At 56.1% G+C, this 20,657-nt stretch overlaps 1 protein-coding gene and 1 long non-coding RNA gene across 10 annotated transcripts in view; one reads left to right on the top strand and one right to left on the bottom strand.

The window, feature by feature from the left end:
• The window catches only part of LOC121103999, a 52,611-nt gene extending 37,511 nt beyond the window's left edge, over nt 1-15,100 (top strand). The window contains exons 2-3 of the long non-coding RNA XR_005836347.1: nt 8,530-8,672; nt 14,905-15,100. This is a non-coding gene — a long non-coding RNA (uncharacterized LOC121103999). The remainder of the gene's footprint in view (nt 1-8,529; nt 8,673-14,904) is intronic.
• Nucleotides 910-19,166, bottom strand: TLR5 (toll like receptor 5). Of its 9 annotated transcripts, none has more exons than XM_008695476.2 (6): nt 18,776-19,166; nt 14,611-14,785; nt 12,502-12,678; nt 5,947-6,040; nt 4,801-5,098; nt 910-4,249 (listed from the first exon to the last, which is right to left on the bottom strand). In XM_008695476.2, exons 5-6 carry the CDS (start codon nt 4,869-4,871, stop codon nt 1,669-1,671), a joined length of 2,652 nt encoding a protein of 883 aa, XP_008693698.1. In that variant the 5' UTR covers nt 4,872-5,098; nt 5,947-6,040; nt 12,502-12,678; nt 14,611-14,785; nt 18,776-19,166; the 3' UTR covers nt 910-1,668. The 9 variants fall into 9 exon arrangements, 8 of the variants coding, with proteins under 8 accessions (XP_008693698.1, XP_040492084.1, XP_008693720.1 ...); XM_040636150.1 differs by having other exon boundaries at nt 4,801-4,892; XM_008695498.2 differs by having other exon boundaries at nt 5,947-6,037.
• Nucleotides 19,167-20,657: the final 1,491 nt, after the last annotated feature.

Here is a 20,657-nt window from a genome sequence, read left to right as displayed (position 1 = left end):
CCCCATCCAGGAGCCCACACCATGCTGCATGGTTTGAAAGGGGTCTCAGGCTCCTAGCCCTTCTGCTCCCCACCCAGCACGTGCTCTGGCGTGCCTGCCCTGTCCCTCCCAGGAGTGGGCATTGACACCAGGGATGCTGGGCTTGCAGCACACTTCATGCATGCACCAGGCCCTTACTAAGCATGTTCGATGGACCAGACACTATATGGGTTGTAGGATACAATGATGAATAAGACAACGTCCCTGCCATCAGGGGCTCACATGTAGGCCGGTGACAAAAATCTGTAGGGTTAGAGGACTGGGCAGCTATGCTAGGAATCTCTCCAGCCAGGTGGGGATGAGGACGGAGAGAAGGAAGTCCTTCCCAAAACCACAGTCTGTGATGGCCAGTGAGGGTGGGACATAGAAGAAAGGTCTTCCCACAGAGCTTGTAGTCCAGAGGGGCAAGCAGCCAGACAGGCTCACAGCTCTCACAGGAAGTCATAAGTGCCTGTTTTAGAAGAACAGGTAAGGTGCCGAGAATGTGCACAAAAGAGAGAGAGGATGCTGGGTTGGAGGCCTCCCAGGAGGCGGGGAGGGCTGGGTTTTGAAGAACACAAAGAATGGATGCACAGAGCCAGGAGAATGTTCCAAAAGGAAGAGGTGGAGTGGGAGGATGTGTGTTCTGGAGGAGTCGGGGCCGGGGGCATAGGGACAGGAGGGACATTTGGAGCTCTGGGCCCCAGGCCTAGGGGCACCCCTCAAATGTGGCAGCCGAGCTGGGGCTGCTGGGTTGAGGGGGGGCTGTGTGTGAAGCCACGGGGCAATATTCTGGCACGCCTTCCCTGGTTTAAATTTTCTTAATACTTTTGTGGAAAAACATTTCCGTATTAAAATAAACATGCAAAAAGACAGAATGCAAAATATATAGAGATATCCTTTAAGATAAAAAAATACAACTTCAGGGAAGTTTCAACTGCCTCCAGAAGGCCCCTCTGTGTGTGCACACCCTTGTGACCAGCAAGGCAACTAAGGGAAGATCTGAGAAGCCTGACGTCCTTGGTAGATAGCACCAGGCCTGCAGATGAGAAAGCAGGCCCAGAGAGGGTGTGTCACGTGCTCGAGGTCACACAGCCCCCGAGCCCCAGAATCAGGCCTGGAACCAGGCTCTCCGTGCAGCAGCCTGCACAGCTGATGAGCGAGCAGGGTGTGGGAGACAACGAAGGGGAACGCAGGCCGTGTGCAAAGAAGAGCTCACGAGGAACACGGAGTGCACTATGGCCACAACACCCAGGTACTCTCCCGCTGGCTTCCGTGGGGCCACCGCTTGCCCCCAGACAGTGGGGGAGGCAGGAAGCACTCCCTCTTTCCTGAGCTTCCTCCTCAGTGTTGTTCTGCAGAGCACAGGGCACCCCTTGCCGATCAAGTGAGCGCCAGAGAAAGGCTCTCAGCCATCTGGGACGCCTCTCCCAGTGGGTGCCCTTCCCACAACAAGGGCGTGTCCTGGGATTGGTGCAACCGGAGAGAACAAGATTCCTTTCCATTTCGGGGTCAGTGAGACAGGCATCACATGGCTAGGAGAATCAAGAGCTATGCTGTGTTCCTAGTAGGAAAAAAAACGCTCCAAAACAGGACCTCAAAATGATAAGTGTTGTCTGTGGTTTGGGATTAGCTGAAAATGCTCCTTGACTAGGAGATGGCCGCCACAGTTTGCAATGGGATGCTACTGTCCCTCTTGGCGTCCTTCCCTTTCTTCAGAATGTGCTGAGAGAGTGTGTGAAGGAACCAGCCAACATCCTGGAGATCCTCGGGCCACCTCAAGTACTGTCGTTTCCGCACGAACCCTCTGATGCACTGATGCTTCATCAGCTCATACTGGGATAGGGACCCGACGATCACCAGGATGAGGGCGCCGTCCAGGTCAGACACGCACCTGTTCTGGGCGTAAGTGAAGGCTTCCAGGCACCAGCCGTCTCGGAGGAAGTGTCTGCTCACGAGGCAGACCACCTTCCTGCTGCCCCACACGGCATCCTGGATGTTGGCGATGTGCTCCCGCCCCGGTACGAAGTCTCTTTCTTCAAAGCACAGGTTGAATCTGTTCTGGTCACTGTACTGAGCATCCAGGTGTCTGAGCAGAGCCCTCTGCACCCACTCGAAGTCTCTGCCGCTGAAGCACAGGTAGGCATCGTATTTGTACGTGTCGGACTCGCAGCGCTCAGCGTAGACCGTGGGCAGCAGTCTGTGGGCCGCCCTGTAACAGATGAAACAAAGGCCCCGGAGCTTGGTGACCACAAGGATGGTCACGAGGAACAGAGTCAGAGTGACCGTGGATGAGATGAAAAGGGAAAACTTTATGACCTTCAAGACCTCCTCCTCATCACAGCCCTCCATGGACACAGAGGAGAGGGGGGTCCCCGTGAGCTCGTTGGGGTACATGCAGTAGATGTCTGCACGAGACCCAAATACAGTGACGTTGGTCTGGTTGAGCCAAGTGATGAGAGGACGGAGGTCACACTCACAGATGAACCTGTTGTGCGTTATGTCCACGGCTCTGAGGGATGCAAACAAGTCGGGGTCCAGGGACAGGAGCTGGTTTCTGGACACGTCCAGCACCTCCAGGTTCGCAGGCAAGTCACCAGGAGCAAGAGCTGTCAGCCTGTTGGAGTTGAGGTCGAGGCCCCTCAGCGCAGTCAGATCACTAAGTGCCCCCGGCGGGAGGAAGGTCAAGTAGTTGTTGTTCAGGTAAAGGATCTGGAGCCGGGAGAGCCCCTTGAACACATCCCAGCAGAAGCCGGTTTCCCAGGCAAGCTGCAACATGTTTCCTCCAAGGAAAAGCTTTTCTAAGCTGCGGCTGCCTGTAGGGCCGTGAGCTCGGCTGCAAGAGGAAAAGCGATTTTGATTCAGAATGAGGACCTGGAGGTCAGGGACCTGGAGGAGGAAGTAGAGATCGTCCAGATCTTCTAGCCTGTTCTCTGATAAGTGGATGAAGTTGGCTTTAAGTCTCATGTTCGGCAAGGTCACCAGTTTATTGCTACTCAAGAAGATAGTGTCTATGCTTGGCAGGAAAGAAATTGTTTTAAGAGCATTGTCCCGGAGATCCAAGGTGTGTAATGTTTTCAGGAACCTGAAGGTCTGGTCCTGAATGATCCCAATATGATTGTTTTGAAGATCAATATAGGCTACCTGAGGGAGTCCATAGAAATCGGAATTGTAAAGCTCCCCCAGAAGGTTATATGACATGTTAAGAACCTGGAGGCTGTCAAGGCCATAAAATGCTTCTCCTGCAATCCTGTTTATCTTGTTGTGGGCCAGGTTCAGGAGCTTCAAGGCCTTGAGGGCCTCAAAGAGTCGGAAGTTCAGGGAGAAGATAAAGCCATGGGACAGATCCAGCTGCAGCACCGCGCTCCCGGCCAGGCCGGCAAACGTGTCCCGGTCGGGGTCCCTGATGTTCTGGAAGCCAAACCCGGGCCCCATGATGTGGTGGGCCAGAACCAGCGAGGAGATCCGGCTCCCGCTGATGGCCCTGCTGAAGTTCCCTGTGATGTCCGCCGTCCAGCCATTGCCAGAAACGTCCAGGGTTTCCAGGACCATGTCTGTGAACGGGTTCATGCACGCGCCCCAGTCCACGGAGACCCTACTGTACAGGTGATTGGCAGCGAGGTTGAACAGGGAGAGGGTTTTCCCTTGGAGCGGCTGGAGCTCCTGTTCACACACGATGGGGATCTGGTTGAGGGAAAAATCAATGGACTTCAGGGAATTCAATTCCCAGAACGAAGGATGAAGCTTAAGGCTACGAATCTCATTTTTGGACAGGTCCAGGCGAGACAAAGACTCTAAGTTTCTGAAATAACCATCTTTTAATATAGTATCAGACAGACCACAGTAGAAGAGTCTTAGTTCAAGCAGGTGGGGCAGCCCCTGAAAAGCATCGGGATGCAGGAAATCCACCTGACTATTGCCCAGGTCCAAGACCCTCAGGTTGGGCAGGTTTCTGAAGGCTTCTCTGCCGATGGTGAAGGGGGTAAACTGAGTCCCGAGCTCCAGCAGCTGCAGCTGCTCCAGGAAGGGGAAGGACGTGGCCGTGACAGTCCGGATATAGTTGAAGCTGAGCAGGAGAACCTGGGTGGTGCTGGGGACCGGCGGCACCTGGGTGAGGTTGCAGGAGCGATACAAGGCCCTCTGACCGTCAGAGGCGCAGGAAGGCATCGCAAGCACAGGGCTGGCCGCAATAATCACCCCGAACAGAAGGTCCAGGTGGCCTCCCATGATCCTGCGGGGAAGGAGGGAGGATGAAAACACAGCCGTCCCAGCTCAAGGCAACTCACCCGGGTCCCTGGGACTCAGGGGCTCCCCCATGACGCACCCACTCCCCAAGGCCCTGTGGGCGTAGCCGTGGCTAACCTGTCGGTGTAGATGGCACTCCTCGCTCTGACCTACACCGCAGTGCTGCAGAGTGAGCACTGTTCTAAGTACCTCAGAAACACTTGACCTTTACAACAAGTCCATTTCTCATTCATTAGTTCATGCAATCGCTTATTCAAGATTTGCAGAGGAAGTTGGAGACAACAGCAGGTAGAGACACATTTGTGCTCCCCCCCCCCCCAAGCCGGGGACCCCTCCTCGCCCACTGACAGCTCCGTAGCTGCTGCCCAGCTGCCCTGGCCAGGGCATGAGCCTGTCCACCCCTCTGCCCTCGCTACACACACACGGCACGTCGCATCACACAAACGCTGGTCCTTCTCGTCACTCTCCAAAGCGCCCCCTGGGTCTACCACGGCCTGTGTGATGGCATGAGTGGGCGTCAGTATAGGGTGTCCATACCTGCGTCTGGCTTGTGTCCCCAGCCCTGCACCTGCTGGTGAGGGGTCCTGCCTCTCGTGTCCGGGGCGCATTCAGCCTGCTCTCAGTGGAACCTCCGAAGGGAAGGGAAGACCCCGTGGCTCAGAGGACAGAGAATGGGGTGAAGGAAGGAGGGGAACAGGAAGCAGGTGCAGGTCTGCACAGAGCGTTAACCCATGGCCACAGCGACAGCTTCCCGTGGGGCTGGACCACGGCTCTGCAGAGGCTTTGCTCAGCCTTGGGGCTGATTTGTGGTGGGGTTTCCGTGGAAACCCTGAGGCTAAGACACACAAATTACGGCAAATCAGAAGTAGGTGTGGACCCAGAGTTGACCCCAAGCATCCGAACCATGCATTTACTAATCATGGGGAAGAACTCGCCGAGAATGTTGATCGGGGCTGCTCATTTCTCCACTATTCCTGCCCGAGGCTGAGGCTGGGGCGGCAGCAGCCGAGGCCCTGCACCTCCCGTGGGCTGCTCAGCCTCCAGCGGCCTGGAGATCCCCCTGCCTGGCTCACTTCTGGCCTCTCCTTGCACTCCCCAGGCGGCTCCCCTCCTCCCCACTTCCTTGGTCTACCTCTGCCTGTCTTCCCAGCATCATCTGGACAAGTGTGTGCCACACGTCCACCATGTGCTGGGCGCTGTTTGGGGCACAGGAGGGGGTGAACAAACCAGCCACACTTGTCCTCGCAGGCTTATGTTCCAGTGCAGGGAAGCGGGGAAGGGGTGACACCCAACAGAAGGAACATAAACTGGGAACATGGAGACGAGGACCGTGAGGGTGGGGGGCTACCAGCTATTTGTACAGTGGCCAGGAAAGCCCTCCCCGATGACATTTTATTTGAGCAGAGACCCAACCAAGGGAAGAACAGGAAAAGGAGAGGCCCAGTGTCTGGGGTGGCAGTTCCACCACATGGGGTCCTGTCTGCCACCCCAAACTCTGTCCAACCTCAGGGCCTTGGCACATGCTGCTTCCTCTCTGCTGCTCACATGGCTGGATCCCATGTCGACACTTCCTCAAGAGCCTTCCCACACACTCGCTATTCGCAGTAACTCCCTTGCCCCCTGACTCTCTGGTAACCACCTTGCGTATTTCTTTGAAAGCCACGATCCCAAGCCCTTAATTACCTCATGCAACCACTGGTTTCCTTATCTGTTGTCTGTCTCCCTGCTCAGCTACGTTCACCGTCAGCGCAGCAAGCGTTAGGAAGGATGCGTGCTGCTAAAAAAGGAAAAACAAAGTGGAATGAGTCACCCCGCCGGCAAAGAAACATCAGGGTATTTGATGCTGGAGGAACTGACTCTGTTAAGAAGAAAACTGCATTTTATCCACAAAACATCCCGTGTAGCACAGGGGCTCCCGACGGGGAAGCTGTCTCTGCAGGAGCATCCGGTGAGCACGCAGGGGGTTTTGGGGTGTTTTGGTCATGAAGAGGAGGCGAGGGGAGCCCCCCAAGGAGCGGGGAGGCTCACTGAGCGCCCGTGCCTGGAGATGTGCTGCCAGGCAGCCCAGGGGGCGAAAACCATGCTCAAAACCAGCTCAGAGCCTGACTCTCTTCTCGGGGCCAACAACGTACTTTCTGCACTGTTTTACTATATACTGAGTTTTCCAGGCGTGTGACCACTTGTAACTCTGGGGAAGATCGGACCTTGTTTGGTTTGCAGCTTGATGAGGAGTTACTGCCTATTTCAGAAAATCCCTTCATGGTGCCCAGGGCCCCCAGGGGGGCGCCTGGAACCGTGTGTGTGTGTGTGTGTGTGTGTGTGTGTGTACACGTGCATGTGCGTGCCTGTGCATATGTGTGCGTGCACACACGTGTGAGTGCACGTGTGTGCATATGTGGGTGTGCATGTGTGTGCGAGTGTGTGCACACACGTGTGCGCCTGTGCGTATGTGCGTGCGTCAGTGTGCAGGTGTGTGCACGCACGTCTGAGTGCACGTGCATGTGTGCGCATGTGTGTGCCTGTGCGTGTGTGTGTGCATGCACACGTGTGCGGGTGTGCACGTGCGTGTGCATACACACGTGTGTGAGCCAATTTATTCGGCCCTCATTTCTAAATGTCAAATATAATTTTACAAAAGTTAAAGAAATGTCCGTTGAATATTTTCCTACGTCTCTTAAATCCAAACTTATTCTTTGTATGTGAGTGTGAGAGTCCAAATCACTCATTTTGTCTCCTCGTGTGGAGCTCATATTAATTCGTCAAAAATGACTTTCCCTTTAATTTCTTTTGGATATTCCTGCTGGGACATCATATTGATTTCTTTAAAATGATGTGTATGGTAGATTCGATTAGATCTGTGATTCCATTTCAAAATGGAAAAGTTTGGTCCTTTAAACGTTTGTTGTAAAAAGCTGCTTTCATAAGCTCTGTGGCCCCGGGTAAAGCTTCCAGTCCCTTCTTTCCATGTTCACTATAAGTGCCATGGTGATTAAAGCCACATAATCTTAGGTATGATTTCCACGCACATAGCTTGTGGCTCGCTCGCTCTCTCTCTCTCTCTCTCTCGGATTATCAGACTGACTCACAAAAGCAAAACTGCCACTTTCTTCCTCGGTGAACTTCTTTTGGATTCAGGTGGGCCTTGGAGCCAGTGACCTTGTATTTACAGAAGACACACCTGCGTTCTGGGAAGTGGGGTCCAAGTTAAGAGTGATATCAGTAGAGAAAGTGGGGACTGGTCAGAAAGCAGAAATGGGTCAGGACAGGTGCAGTGTGACGGCCCCCTGGCAGCCCCAGCCCCGCGTGGGCACCGGCTCTGGGACAACACCGTCCCTGTCATCCCGATTCCTGAGCAAACCAGCCTGGGAAGGGCAGCCTGGCACCTTCGCGGAGACGAGACGAGAGATGGCAGTTTCCTGCGGTGACCCTACCTCGGGCTCTGGGCTGTGGTTCCAGAATCTCGTGTGGCTCTGGCGGCCCGGGCTGAGCCACACGGTGGGAGGAGAGGATCTCAGGAGGCAGATTCTCCTGGAGACACACACAGATTCTCAAATGTGCTTTGAAGGAGGCAGGAAGAACACTGAGGATGCAGGAGACACGTGGTTGGGGAAGACCACACTCTGTGTCCTGCAACCTTCTTCCCGTCTCACGGTAGGAACAGGGCCCTAAGGCAATGCGCAGGGACACTCGAACACCAGCCTCCCTGAGCAGCCGCAGACCACACTCTACAGTCGTTCTTAAATACTTTGAGGTCACGAACCCCTTTGAGACTCCGATAGCTCTGATTCCTTGACCTCCAAAAAATGCACATACACATCATCTTCGAGGGTACATGGACCTCCCGACGTCTGCTCCTTCTAGCCCATCACTCACACGGGGACAACCAGCACATTTCATATTCCAGAACAGGGCTCAGAAAACGTTCTGCAAAGGCCCGGATGGTGAATATTTCAGGCTTTGCAGTCCAAATACCACAGTTTGCCAAGCTTTGTTCTAGAACAGAATAGAAACTTTGATTTCACCAATGAGGATTTTCAGTGAGTGTAAGATAAACACGTTCTGATACTGAGCCACCAGGATTTGCAGGAAGAACTCACTCGGCCCCCAAGCTGCTGACAGTCTTGCAGCTGCTGTTTTGTTCAAACATTAGAATGAATTCTCCTCTTATGTAACCAGACAGAATAATCCCCGCAGAGACACGCAAGCGAGAACACCAGCTCAGAATAACACAGCTGAATCTCCTAGTTTCGGTTTTGCCTTTTACAGATGACTCCTTGCTGGCGCCCAAATGCATACCCTGGGCTAGGGGGCTCGGCCCTGAATTCGTGGCGATAACGAGTGATACACGGGAGCCCCAAACAACACGCTCCAAGATGCTGAGTTCTCCAGTCCGCGGTACAAACAGTGAGGTGGGTAAGGCCAGCTGAATGGGTAGGTTTTAAAGAAAATTATTTGGGCTTATGTTGTGTTACAAAGATACCATGTAGACCGATTTTCATATGAAATACAGAAAGGTATGAAACCCTACATTTCTACCTCTGAAGGGGGCTTCGGGGGTCAAGTTCCAGGACAGGTGAGCCGACAGACGCGGGGAGGTGGGACCCCCCAAGCGGAACGGCCTGGAATGTGAGCCAGAAGCCCACATGGGTTGAAGTAAATATGTACCAGTCGTGTCATAGGGCACATCGAATCTAACAATGAGAACCAGGCTGTTAAGTTGCCCCAGACGCCGTCAGACCTCCACGAGATGGGCGGCACGCAGCACGTGGGAGCAGGTGTGGACTTCGGGGAGTCCAAGAGAGAAGACCAAGGGCCCCTATCTGGGGTGGAGCGGAGGGAGGGGGAGGGTGCGTGCATGCGGAGCAAGTCCCTGAGGACGCGAGGAGGATGCACTGGCTTCTCCCCAGGCTCTGCTGCAGAGAGCAGCCACCTAGTGGTTAGGGAGCGGCGGGTGCAGGACGCGGACACGCGTTGCTGAACTGTTACTGAGCAGATGATGGCCAACGGCTGACCCTGCTAACTGCTCCGGCATCAGGCAATATGCACGTTCCTTCCTCAAAATCCTGTGCTACGCAAATTCGCACAACAAAAACAGGGGCTTCTGGGGAAAGGGGCTAGCGTCCAACACTCAAAAGCTTCCCCAATGGCACCAAAAAACCTGATAAAGAGAAGGCAGCGCAGTTGTCTGGATGTTACGCGGTGATGAAAGCTACAGGGCAGGAGACCTCCTTCACCTTGATGGACGCCCGAGGCCGCGTCCCAGGCTTGCACTGAGCTGCACGAGGTGGGGGGCGCAGGTGGACAGCAGTGACAGCAGAGGTGGGTGGGTGTTCGTTCAAAACACACGTGGGGAACCGGGGTCCCTGACAGGTTCTCAAGTGTGTCTTTTTTATTCACATGTGGGGTGGCTCAGGGGGGCACAGTTTTCTCCATTTAAACCTAAGAAACTGTCCACAAGCCCGCGTGAAATTCACATTTCCTAGCATGTGACTCCAGCAAACTCGTTATTCAAAGCACGCGTTAGAGCAGCACTGGCTGTGCTCCAGGTCAAGGCTAATGGTTCCAACTCTGAAGACAGAAGCTGCCGTTCTGTCTGGGAGCCGTGGCAGAGCCTGGAGAGCCTGCAGGACAGGCTTGGGGACCCGCTGGGGCCGGTGGGCCGACTCAGGTCCCAGAGGGTCAGGGACCTGGGTGGATTTACTCCCCAGCCCTGGGGAGCTCACGCTTCAACCGGGGAGGGACAAGCAGAGAAGATCTCACCCGGGGCCATAGGTCAGAGTCGCCGCAGGAGACTGGGGGCGAGGAAGCCCAGGCCTCCCGTAGACCAGGGACAGGACACAGCCTTACAATGGGCCTCTGGACTCTCAACAAATGTGTGACCTTTCTGCACATGCAAACCAGAGACTCCCTGGTGTAGACGAATGGTTCTTGAACTTGGCCATACTTCAGAATCACCAGAGACGTGGGAACAGTACAGGTGCCTGGGTCCCATCGGAGAGATGGTTTAGTCGGTCTGGGGACAGTGGGGGCGTCCGGAGGGGCTACATCGCTCACTCCAGGGGATTGCAAGCACAGAATGTCAGCTAGGCTAGCCTCGCAGCTGCCACACCCACTCGCCCCAGAACCGCCTCGGGCACTCGACACGATCCCACTCTGGGCCCGTTCCCACAGGGACAGGACGCAGGAAGAGCAGCATGGTGCACTACCGCCGAGATGGAAGCAAGCCATCGTCCATGACAGACGAGTAGGTGGACAAAACGTGGCACACACACGTATGATTCAGCCTTAACAGGGAGGAGACTCTGACGCCTGGTGTGACCTGGCGAACCTCAAGGACATCCTGCTCAGTGACATGAGCCAGTCACAGAGGCCAAAGACAGCGTGATTCCACAACTAGGAGCTAGCTGGTGTCTGGGCTCTGGGGGCAGCCAGAGCGGCAGAGTCAATGCATCTCAACACTCCCGCCAAGCGCTGTTAATTACGATAATGAGACCAGAGCGAAAAGGGTCAGCAGCTCTCCCGTTTGAGAATTCACTTAGCTTTGATCCCAGCCGTTAGCAGAGCGGACACCCTTTCTTGAGCTAATGACCGGGACAGCAGACCAGCCGGCCTACGCTTGGGTGAGTCCTGGGCACGTGTCTCCACACTTAGCCCCGGGCAGGGGGCTCCTCGATCCTTCACAGGTAACACTGGTCCTGGGCCCTGGGCAGCACCTGGGCATCTGATCTGGGCTGCAGCTGCCTCTGGCGGGTGACGGCTCACAGCAGGCAGGCGCGGAGGACTCGCCGAGAAAAACGCTGACTTCATTTCCAAATGGGGATTGGGAGAGCTTCTCCAGAGTCCATGTGGCAGTGAAAATTCCAAACTGAATCCAAAGGCAAGTGTGGAGGGCTGGATGAAGCCTCGAGGCCAGGACACTGGGTGGAGTCGAAGGACACATGTGTTTACGAGCAGAACACGGCATCCTGCGGACACAGGCCTGCCAGGGGGCACCAGGGAGGCCATGCTGTGGCGAGGGCCACATCCTTCTAAAAGCCATCTTTCTGTAAATCAGAATTCCGCTCCTGTGGACAGGCGTTGTCTCTGGCTCTCTGCCATGCCACCTGCAGCCAGGACATACCATGTGGGCAGGTGTCCCCTGAGTGAGTGAATTTGCCACATCCTGCCACTGGGCCGTCCCTCCTGCTCCGTGGTCCCCCGAGGCACTGCTGCCCGCATGCTGGGGCCTGATCTGCATTCCCTGAGTCCCCTGAAGGGCCTGGTCTAGGCAGAAGCCGGGTCCTGGTCACGTCCCTCCTGGCAGGGAGCACTGATCTGTGAGCACGACACCACCAGCATCTGACGGTGAGTCTGTGCCTTCTTCCTGCTCATCTGGACACAGCTGGAAGTATCCTTCTGGACATCTGTGGCACCAAATTCTGAGCTCCTTCAAACTGGCCCAGCCCTGTGTCGTGTATTTCTGTCTTCAATGTACATATTCTTCAAACCTAGCGAGGTGGGCAAGGAAGCCTCCAGTGTGACCTCGGTGCAGCTGGTGGCCAATCGTTTGAGGTTCACCCCAAGTCCCTGCCAGCATCGACTCCCCTCCCTTCTGGTCATGGCCCTGCCACCCCCACCCCGCCCGGGCAATGCGGGGACTTCCCAGCTGGTCCCCCACTGACACGTGCACCCCTCACTCAGCTACCCAAGGGAGCCAGCGAGCACAGCTCTGGTCAGAAGCCCTCACTGGCTCCTTCTGCCCCTGGAGGTCACACTCTTTGGGGCAGAAGGCTTGGGGTCCAGGCGCCGTGGACTGTAGATGAACTCAGGCCAACCCGCCCTCCTGTACGACCATGCAGTCTGGGCCTCTGCTCCAGACCTAGCCTGCCATCCCAGGACCTGGTCTCCACCTGAGTTCTCTGCTGGGGCTGGACCCCGGGCTTGGAGTGCTTCTGTCTGTCCCAACGGCCCAGCCAGTCAGCTCCAGCTGACTCATCACAGGCTGCCTGAGAAGCCAGCCCAGCAAGCACACAATCCTCACACCCCATGGGCATGTTTTCTCTCCCCGCCCTGATGTGCTGGTCACACCCCCACGACAGCATATTTATTATGTGATGCCTTCCCCCCTTGACTGCACAATTCTTGAGGGCAGGGACCCGGTTTTTATTCATGCTGTATCTCTGAAGTAATGCAGTTTAAACACCCCCGCAATATTTCCCACTAATACTCTGAAGATTCATTTCCATCAGGAGTACTCACCTCCCAGGCCTAACACAGGGAGCTCCTGACACGGCCTCTTCACTCTAGGGGCCCAGGCCCCTGACTGTTCCACGACTTCCGTTCCTGAGACCATAGGAACTTCATTAGTGACAATGGTGGTCAGTGTTAATTTGGTGAATCAGGAGAAAAGGCTTTGCTTTTCCTAAAGGAGAGAAGCTAATTAAGGGGGAGAAACAGAAAACATTACGCATGTGTTTTTCTTTTCTTTTTTGTTTTTTAAAGATTTTATTTATTTGTTTATTTATTTATTGAGAGAGACAGAGAGAGCATGCATGAGTAGTGGGGAGGAGCAGAAGGCGAGGGAGAGAAAGAATCCCTAGCAGACTCCCTGCTGAGCACAGAGTCCAACGTGGGGCTCGATCTCACGACCCCAAGATCATGACCTGAGCGGAAACCGAGAGTCGGAAGCTTAAACAACAGAGCCACCCCCACGCCCCTGTGCACCTGTTTTTCTGTGCCATACAGCAATTGTCTTCGTAGAAGAATTTGAAACTCAGGTGGGTCTCTTATGGAGCGGAATTTTAATTGGAAAAGACCAAGACCATTTTGTGAGTCAAGGCACGTGGCACTTCAGAGCTGAAGGTCCTTGGAACTCTCAGGCCCAGCCCCTGGTTCAGAAGGTGGTGACAGAGCCAGGCAGACGGGCAACTCGCTTCCTTGTGACTCTAGAGAGGGAAACGCTACCCTTTCACAATCAAATGCATTCTTTACCAAATCACTGTGGTGCTGAGGAAGGGTCTCCGTGGGACCTGAACGTCCCTTCCGTGACCTCGCCGTGGGCATTTGGCCACGAGGCTCAACGAAGCACAGGATGTGGACAACGCTCACTGCTCCACGGGGAGCACAGGACTTGAGGTTTCTGGGGCAAACAGCTAAGGTCACCACCAGACTGTGACATTTCTAAGCAGTCCGTCTGAGTGAGGGGACACTGACTAGGAAATCATCAGGGCTCAGATGGAGGACGAGGGGTCTTGCCAGTTGAACTGATGTCTGGCACTTTGCATCACTGCAGAGGTGACTGCACTGGTGCTCAGAGAGGCGAGGCGCTGGCTCGGGGTCACACGTCCGTTAAGCTGAGGGCGGGGCTTACACCCAGCTGTAAATTTAGTCCTCATTTTGATCTTCCGAAAAAAACCCGGATGGAATATACCGGGAAATATGTACAGAGGTGAGAGGGTGCTCTGCACGGGAATCACCCGGAAATGCTGCTGAAAAGCAGATTTAGTCCGCAGGCGGGGCTGGGAGGTGAGACTCTGTCTCTGGAGCAAGCCTCCGGGTGATCCGGACGCGGCGGGTTCACTGACCACAGCCCGAGCGGCAAGAATACTGACCTGTCCTCTGTCACCGCTCACTGCTCGAACAGATGCTGCCCGATCACTTCTGAGAACGGGCCACGTTACTACATTCACCCCTAAGTCTTCTCAGCCCTGGAAGGTGTAGCACCAGATGGTTGCTAACGGGGATCAGTTGAAGCCTCTGAGGCGGGGGCCGGACAGGCCACGCAGGTTTACAAGCAGCACAGCTGCGGACCCAGGTGCGCGGGCGCTCCCCCCCGCCGACCGGCAGGGGGCGGCAGAGGGTGGACGCCAGGGGTGCAAGGTGCTGGCGCGCTCCGAGAGCGGGCTCGCCCAGGATGGGGACGTCTTCTTCCAGAGCGCGCGGGGCTCAGAAGGGATTAACCACCCGGCCCATGCGCGCTCCGAACTCTGCATCAGTTTTGATGGGCCGGGGGGAAATCAGAATGAGGACCAAGTTTGCGGCTGGATTCAAGTCCTGGCTCCCAGTTCAATGGCTGTATGACCTTGAGCAAGCGCCTAGCCCCTCTGAGCACCAGCGCGAACATCTCTACACTAGGGACAGAAACAGTTCCTACTTTCCTTGGGGCCACTCCAGTGCCCGACCCAGAGAAACCAGTTACTGATGCGTAAGCCTCTAATATTTCTTGCTTAAGTACAGAAACATCATTTAACCAAGTGCACCTCGCCAGAAATGCCCTCCCTTTAGGAACCACTGAAGGGGAACGCGGAGCAGGAAAGGGAGTTTCTCCCTATGCTGGGGCAATCTGCTGCTTCCCTCTTCTGCACTCACCGGAAATTATGTAAAATCTTGCCTCATTGCGTTTAATATCTTCAGGTGGCTGTCTCCCCAAACCACAGCGGCATCCAGAGGCACTGGTATTCTGAAGACAGTATGTGGAAAACCCAACAGAATGGCTTCTCTTCCGTCTGTTCATTGCACATTCCTCAGCACAGTTTTAAAACATCTGATGGAAAAAAGTAATTCCATTTGAGTGATTTTTAAAGACCAACAGCCAGCATGATGCCTTTAAACTTTGCGAAAAGCGAGCTCGCCAAGGAACTGATTCTCTCTACCTGTCTGCAGGTTCACCAGTACTCTCGGTTAGAACATTCACATCAGACGCTCTGACAGCCTCCCCGAATGCAACTCAGATGGCCAAGCAAATTGCCAGGACAGAGGGGCAAGCAACAAGGTCGGGAGCCAGAAACTGTAGAAAGCTGGGAAGCCCCACATCGCATCCAAAGTAATGACAGACAATCTGCTCTCAGAGCTGTGGAAATCATCGGGATTGTGATGTAAACTGAGGGTCACGGAATGGAAATGTGAGGAGAGATTACACCATACTTGAGAAGGCAAGGGGAGGAGGGAGTCTGGCCAGGAGGAGGGGTCCTACGTCTCCCCTCCCACGGGCAGAGGAGGGAATATTTCACTGGTGGCTCCCCAGGGACTGGGGGGAGGGGGGCCAGGGGAACAGGCCCTGCTGGAAGTGCGTGCTCTTGCACTGTGCCCAGCCTCCCGGGCCCCAGGGAGGTTGTGAGGGTCACTTGAGAAGGCAAGGGGAGGAGGGAGTCTGGCCAGGAGGAGGGGTCCTACGTCTCCCCTCCCACGGGCAGAGGAGGGAATATTTCACTGGTGGCTCCCCAGGGACTGGGGGGAGGGGGGCCAGGGGAACAGGCCCTGCTGGAAGTGCGTGCTCTTGCACTGTGCCCAGCCTCCCGGGCCCCAGGGAGGTTGTGAGGGTGGGATCGGCCCTGGGCTGGGTGCCAGGAGGCTGGGCTCCATTTCGGTTGGGGTAGACTTGGCCAGAGACTTGGCTGTAACTTGCTGTGGGTGGTAACTTCCAAGATGCAGGAGCCCAGGGCCAAAGCCCTGGGCTGGGAGAGGGGAAAGCCAGGTTCTGGTCCTCCTCTGGCCACCATCTGGGCATCCTTGATGAGTTTAATTTCCTTTGTCCCCTTTCTGAATGTGCATCATAATGAGGGTGACCTGGAAGCCAGGTGTGTGGCCAGAGTGTGCCTGGGAGTAGCTTGCAGGGTGTTCCGGCTTAAACAGGGGTCAGATCTCTTATCATTAAGACAAATGAAATCTTCTCCTGATGCGNCCACTCTTTCCTTCGTGGCCAATCCCTCAGACATGGAGCGTAAGGACCGCCCTGTGCCTCCACTGCCCATTGCCTGGCCTCCACTGGCCCCACGGCTTTCCCACAGCTCCTGCTGGACCTCGCCGCCTCCTCATCGATTCTGGTCTGATCTGCCCACTCTCTCCTGTAGCACTGATACGTGGGCCCGTTTCTCCTTGAAATACCTCCTGATTTGTCCTCCTTGACTTCCCTCCAGTCTTTCTGTCATCCTGTTTTCCAGCCGTTCCTTCTCCTTCCCCCACCCTCTGGCTCGCAGGCTCTCACAAGTTGGACTGTCCCCACGACTCACGCTCCCAGGATCTCTCTCGGACCCTGGCCTCACCTGGACTCAGAATGAGAAGCACCTCAGTGGATCTGTCCCCGACTCTCATGACACCACCTCCACCTGCCTGGCGGTGGTAAGTTGGCCTTCCGCTTTACTCTCTCGGTCTAACTCATCACTAAGTCCCACCTTTTCTCTTCCAAATGTCTCTAGAATTATCCTTCCTTCTGCATGTTCATCGCCCTGGTAGGCCCCAGCTCCCAAGGAGGATGTTAGCCCCGGGGGTTCATCAAGACACACCCAATCTCTGCCTTCAGGGAGCAAAGGTCCTGAGCCCGGAGGCAGTCAGGCAGGGCGTGATGAGGTTATAGGACCATACGTGGTGCCACGGGGCAGATGAGGACACACACCCAGCCTGAGGGGACCTCTGCAGGGGACATGGGCATGGACACTGTTCTGAGGGACAGGAGCAGTCAGCCAGGGAGAGCAGGGGGCAGTCCCCGCAGAGGCTGCTAAGCAGCGCAGTCAAGGGTGGGGAGGGAGCCCAGGCCCCCAGGACCCGTGGGTGGAGTGGCCCGGAAGGTGCAAGTGTGAGCTTGTGGGATGGGTGGGGCTGGGGTGGATATTCTCCAGCCAAGAAGGACCTGCGCTCCGTCCTGGGGGCAGTGGGGGCCGCTGGGGGTTTGGACTCCTGCCGCTGCACTGAACACAAATGCCTCAAGCCCTCTGGGATTTGGCCCCACCAAATTTATCCAGTCTTACAGTGCCAATAAGAATGCTTAGCCCACACCTTCCGCACCGAGTAGGCGAGGGGCTTCCCCGCATCCCGTTTGTGGCTGGGCTGCAACCAAGGATTATTTACTAAACTACTGCTTTGTGCAGGACACCAGCGTTGGCTCAGATTCCCCAAATGAGGGAGACGCAGCCCTGCCCAGGAAGTGGGGCAAAGACCCCTCCCCTCTAATAGGCCGTCCAGGGGACAAGAGCACTGACAGAGATCCATGCAAGGAGCAATGGAAAACGGAGGCGTTGTTCTCCAGCTCTGCCTGTGGTCTTCATTGGAGAGGGTGCCCTTTGACATGCTTCTTAAAAAACCCTCAGAAGATTCCCCAACAGGGCATCCTGGGTAGGAGAGCAAGCATAAGGAGAGTGAGGCACGCAAAAAAGACCCAGTCAGAACCTTCTGGAAGATCAGCGTGTCAAGGGACACGAAGACAGTAGCCAGAGCTGGAAAGGGAGGCAGGGGATCTAGCAGGCAGTGAGTGCCTTTGCATATCCGAAGCCTTAGAATATTATCGTTGGGCCTTCTTCCCCTGCCAGGCCCAGTCCCTGACTGCCCTTTCTAAATCCCAAGAAAGACAAGTAGTTCCCCAAGGCCCTGAGGTCTTTACCAGCCTGCACTGGCTGTCTTCTTTGAACTAGCAGATGACAGCACGCAATTTCACACTTAGTGGCTCTCATAATTGCACAGGTGCTGGTTTGCCTCCCCCCCCCAACCCGGGAGCCTCTGGAGGGCAGGAACAGTGCCACAGCCTGGAGTGGGCCCAGCAGAGCAGAGTGGGGGGGGGGCTGCAAAGCTAGCACGGGGGGTCACTGGGGGTCACCCTAGAATGCAGCCGGACTGAAGTCTGGACCCGCCAGCTGCATTCTTTTCCACGAAACGAAGCACGAAACAGACACATCCAGACCCAGGAACTGCACATCCCAGGGCTTTCTGCTGAGTATGTGAGCGGGCAGAAACAACCAGGCCTACTCTGATCTCCACACTCAGCAAAGCTGAACTTCCCAGTGCACACGCAGACCAACAAAGGAGGCTCTGTGATGCTGGACACAACTTCCTGAGAAGTCTTTCTTCCAAGAAAACAAAACCAAAAACCTGGCAGGGCCAGCTTTGCATTCAGACCGTGGACTCAACACTCCCTGCTTTGCTGAGAGCTGACATGCTCAGGATGATCCCGAGACAGCACTTAGCATGGGAGGACCTCGGAGGCTGAGAGGCACAGGTGGCTGTTAAAATGTGCGTAGTAATTAGCTTTGGCCTGCGCCCTTCCCCTGGAACCTCCTGGAACCTGCTTGCAATCCCACAAGTAAGGGATTAGTATGCAGCATCACAGACCTTCTCCCAGGGCCCTGCCCCACCATGTGCCCTGGAACTGGCTGTGCCGGGCTCACCAGGAAGTTGCTGGCTACTATCTTCTACCCAGGAGAACAAGGGTGAAGCAAGTCAGGGACCCAGGGGTACTGGACAGATTTATCAAGGCTCAGCCAGGCTGAGTAAACGCAGGGAAAAGTGATTGCTTGCGGGTCACTGTGCAGGACGGGCGTGTTCGAGCACGAGGTGACTACACAGCTAAACCACGGGGAGGAGAAAGCCCCTGCCAACGAATCCCACCCAGCATGGTCTCTGCGGGTAGGCTTCCCCGGAGCAGCGCATCCCTCCCCTCTAAGATCAACCAAACCCACCCTCACGCCTGGGAGGATGTCATTCCAGCCGTGGTTTCCCCTGTGTTGGTCGGCAGATTGTTGATAACGTAAAGGCAAACAATATTTACCGTGGAGGCTGCTTTCCCGTGCTCTGGGTGGGCAGGGCTCAGGCCTGTCGGGCCGCTGGGCAGCGTTCTGGGGTTTCCACGGCCCTGCGGGCGTGCCTGTCTCCCTTTTCCAAGACCGTGAAGCCACTTGCCCCTCCCAGGTTGGGACGAAAGAGAAAGTGACAAAGTCTGACAACGTTCCAAAGGTGGGGTGCGAGGGACCTCGTCAGAGCCGGGGCTTTGCGGTGGGCCGCCCGCCGGACAGCAGCCCGGCACCAGCCGGCCACCGCGGGTCCAGGAAGGACAGCCCCAAGCGGCTCGGTCCCTGCCCGGTCCACTGCCCGGGGTCCTCGCCCACCTCTGGGGAAGGCTCCCAGCTCAGCCGGCTCCCCCACGCGCTCCTCCCAACCCCTCCTCCCGGAAGGCCCCAGGCCCCGCCCACAAGCCTGCCCCAGCCCCGCCCCCGGACAGATCCTGCCCTGCCCGCCTGCCCCCGCCACCGGCCCGACCCAGGCCAACGACCAGGCCCCACCTACTTGCCGGCCCGGGCAGGCCCCGCCCCGCGGCCCGGGTAACCTCTTTCAGCTCATTGACCCTTGGAGGGACCTCCTGCTCCAACCCCCGAGCCCTTTGGACGCGCCCCGGAGGCTCTGCGGCTACTGGGACGAGGCAGAATGTAGGGGAATCCGTGGGCGTGGGGGCGGGAGGGTGGGACGCGCAGGTGCTGGGTGCTTGAGGCGCCCGGGAGCCAAGGGGAAGAGGCCACCCCGGGACTGTCCTTGGGGTCATCCAGGCCAGCGCGGCCGCCCCTCCTGCTGGGTGCAGAGGAGACCTGAAGTAACCGCCCAAAGGCACAGCCAAGCCGGAGAGGAGGCGCTCCCGGACTCCCTGCGCAACGCTCCCTCCCCTTGGCCAAACCTCCAGGCTGGTTTCCAAGATCTTGAGAGACTTAGAGCAGCAACGGGCGGGCGGGCGGGGCTGGGGCTCATCCCAGGACCCTGAGATAATGACCTGAGTGGAAGGCAGATGCTTAGCCCATTGAGCCACTCAGGTGTCCCAATACTCTAGATTTTAATGGACAAATCAAGTGACAGTCCTCAGCTGGGAGCGGCAAAGATTTTGGTCACCAGCTTCTCCCGAGCCACAAAGAGAGAGAATGGGAGCTCTCACTCAAGGGGCACACATGAGAAGACCCTAGCTGTTCTGGCCATTCACGTGTGAGTTCTCGCCACCCCAGTGACCTCCTCTGTCCAAAGACAGGGCCACGGAGCAGGGCCTGCGTCCCTTGGAGCCAGGAGCAGCGCTGAGGAGAGGGCTTGGCATCCTAACACTGCCTGGGGTGTTCCTCCCGTCCCCACACCCTCCTGGGATGTGCTGCTCATTCATGTTAGCCAGTAAGCGTCTTTATGCTTTTATGAGCCAAGCACCATGCAGGGTGGGTAGGATAGGATATCCATAGCTGACGTTTACGGAGTGCTTACCATGTGCTCTGCTCTGTTCCACATGTGCATTAACTGATTTAATCCTCACCCAAACCCTACGAATCAGGATGACTGCCATCCCCATTTTACAAATGCGCCAACTGAAGGAAAAGAGGTTGTTACTTCCAGGTGCTCCTACAGCTGGTCAGTGACAGTCAGGATCTGAACGTGGGTCACTGGGCTCCAGAATCCTTCACTGTCCTGTACTGACATCACAGTGACAAACAAGCTGGACAACATCCCCATGTCACAGAACTTACCTTCTGGCTCTGGAGATGTGGAGCAGAAGACAGGTGGGGGCAGGGCTCAGGTGTGGGCTGGACCAGCGACTCGCTTCTCACCAACAGAACGCGGCACAGGTGCCCCTCCTGAGAGTAACTCACAAAATAATGTGATTTCCACCTGTTCGCACCTTCTCTCTG

This window comes from Ursus maritimus, unplaced genomic scaffold (genome assembly GCF_017311325.1).
Source record: "Ursus maritimus isolate PB19 unplaced genomic scaffold, ASM1731132v1 scaffold_2, whole genome shotgun sequence".
NCBI lineage: Eukaryota > Metazoa > Chordata > Mammalia > Carnivora > Ursidae > Ursus > Ursus maritimus.
Note: the sequence above shows the minus strand (reverse complement) of the source record. Positions and strands in the feature narration are given on the sequence as shown.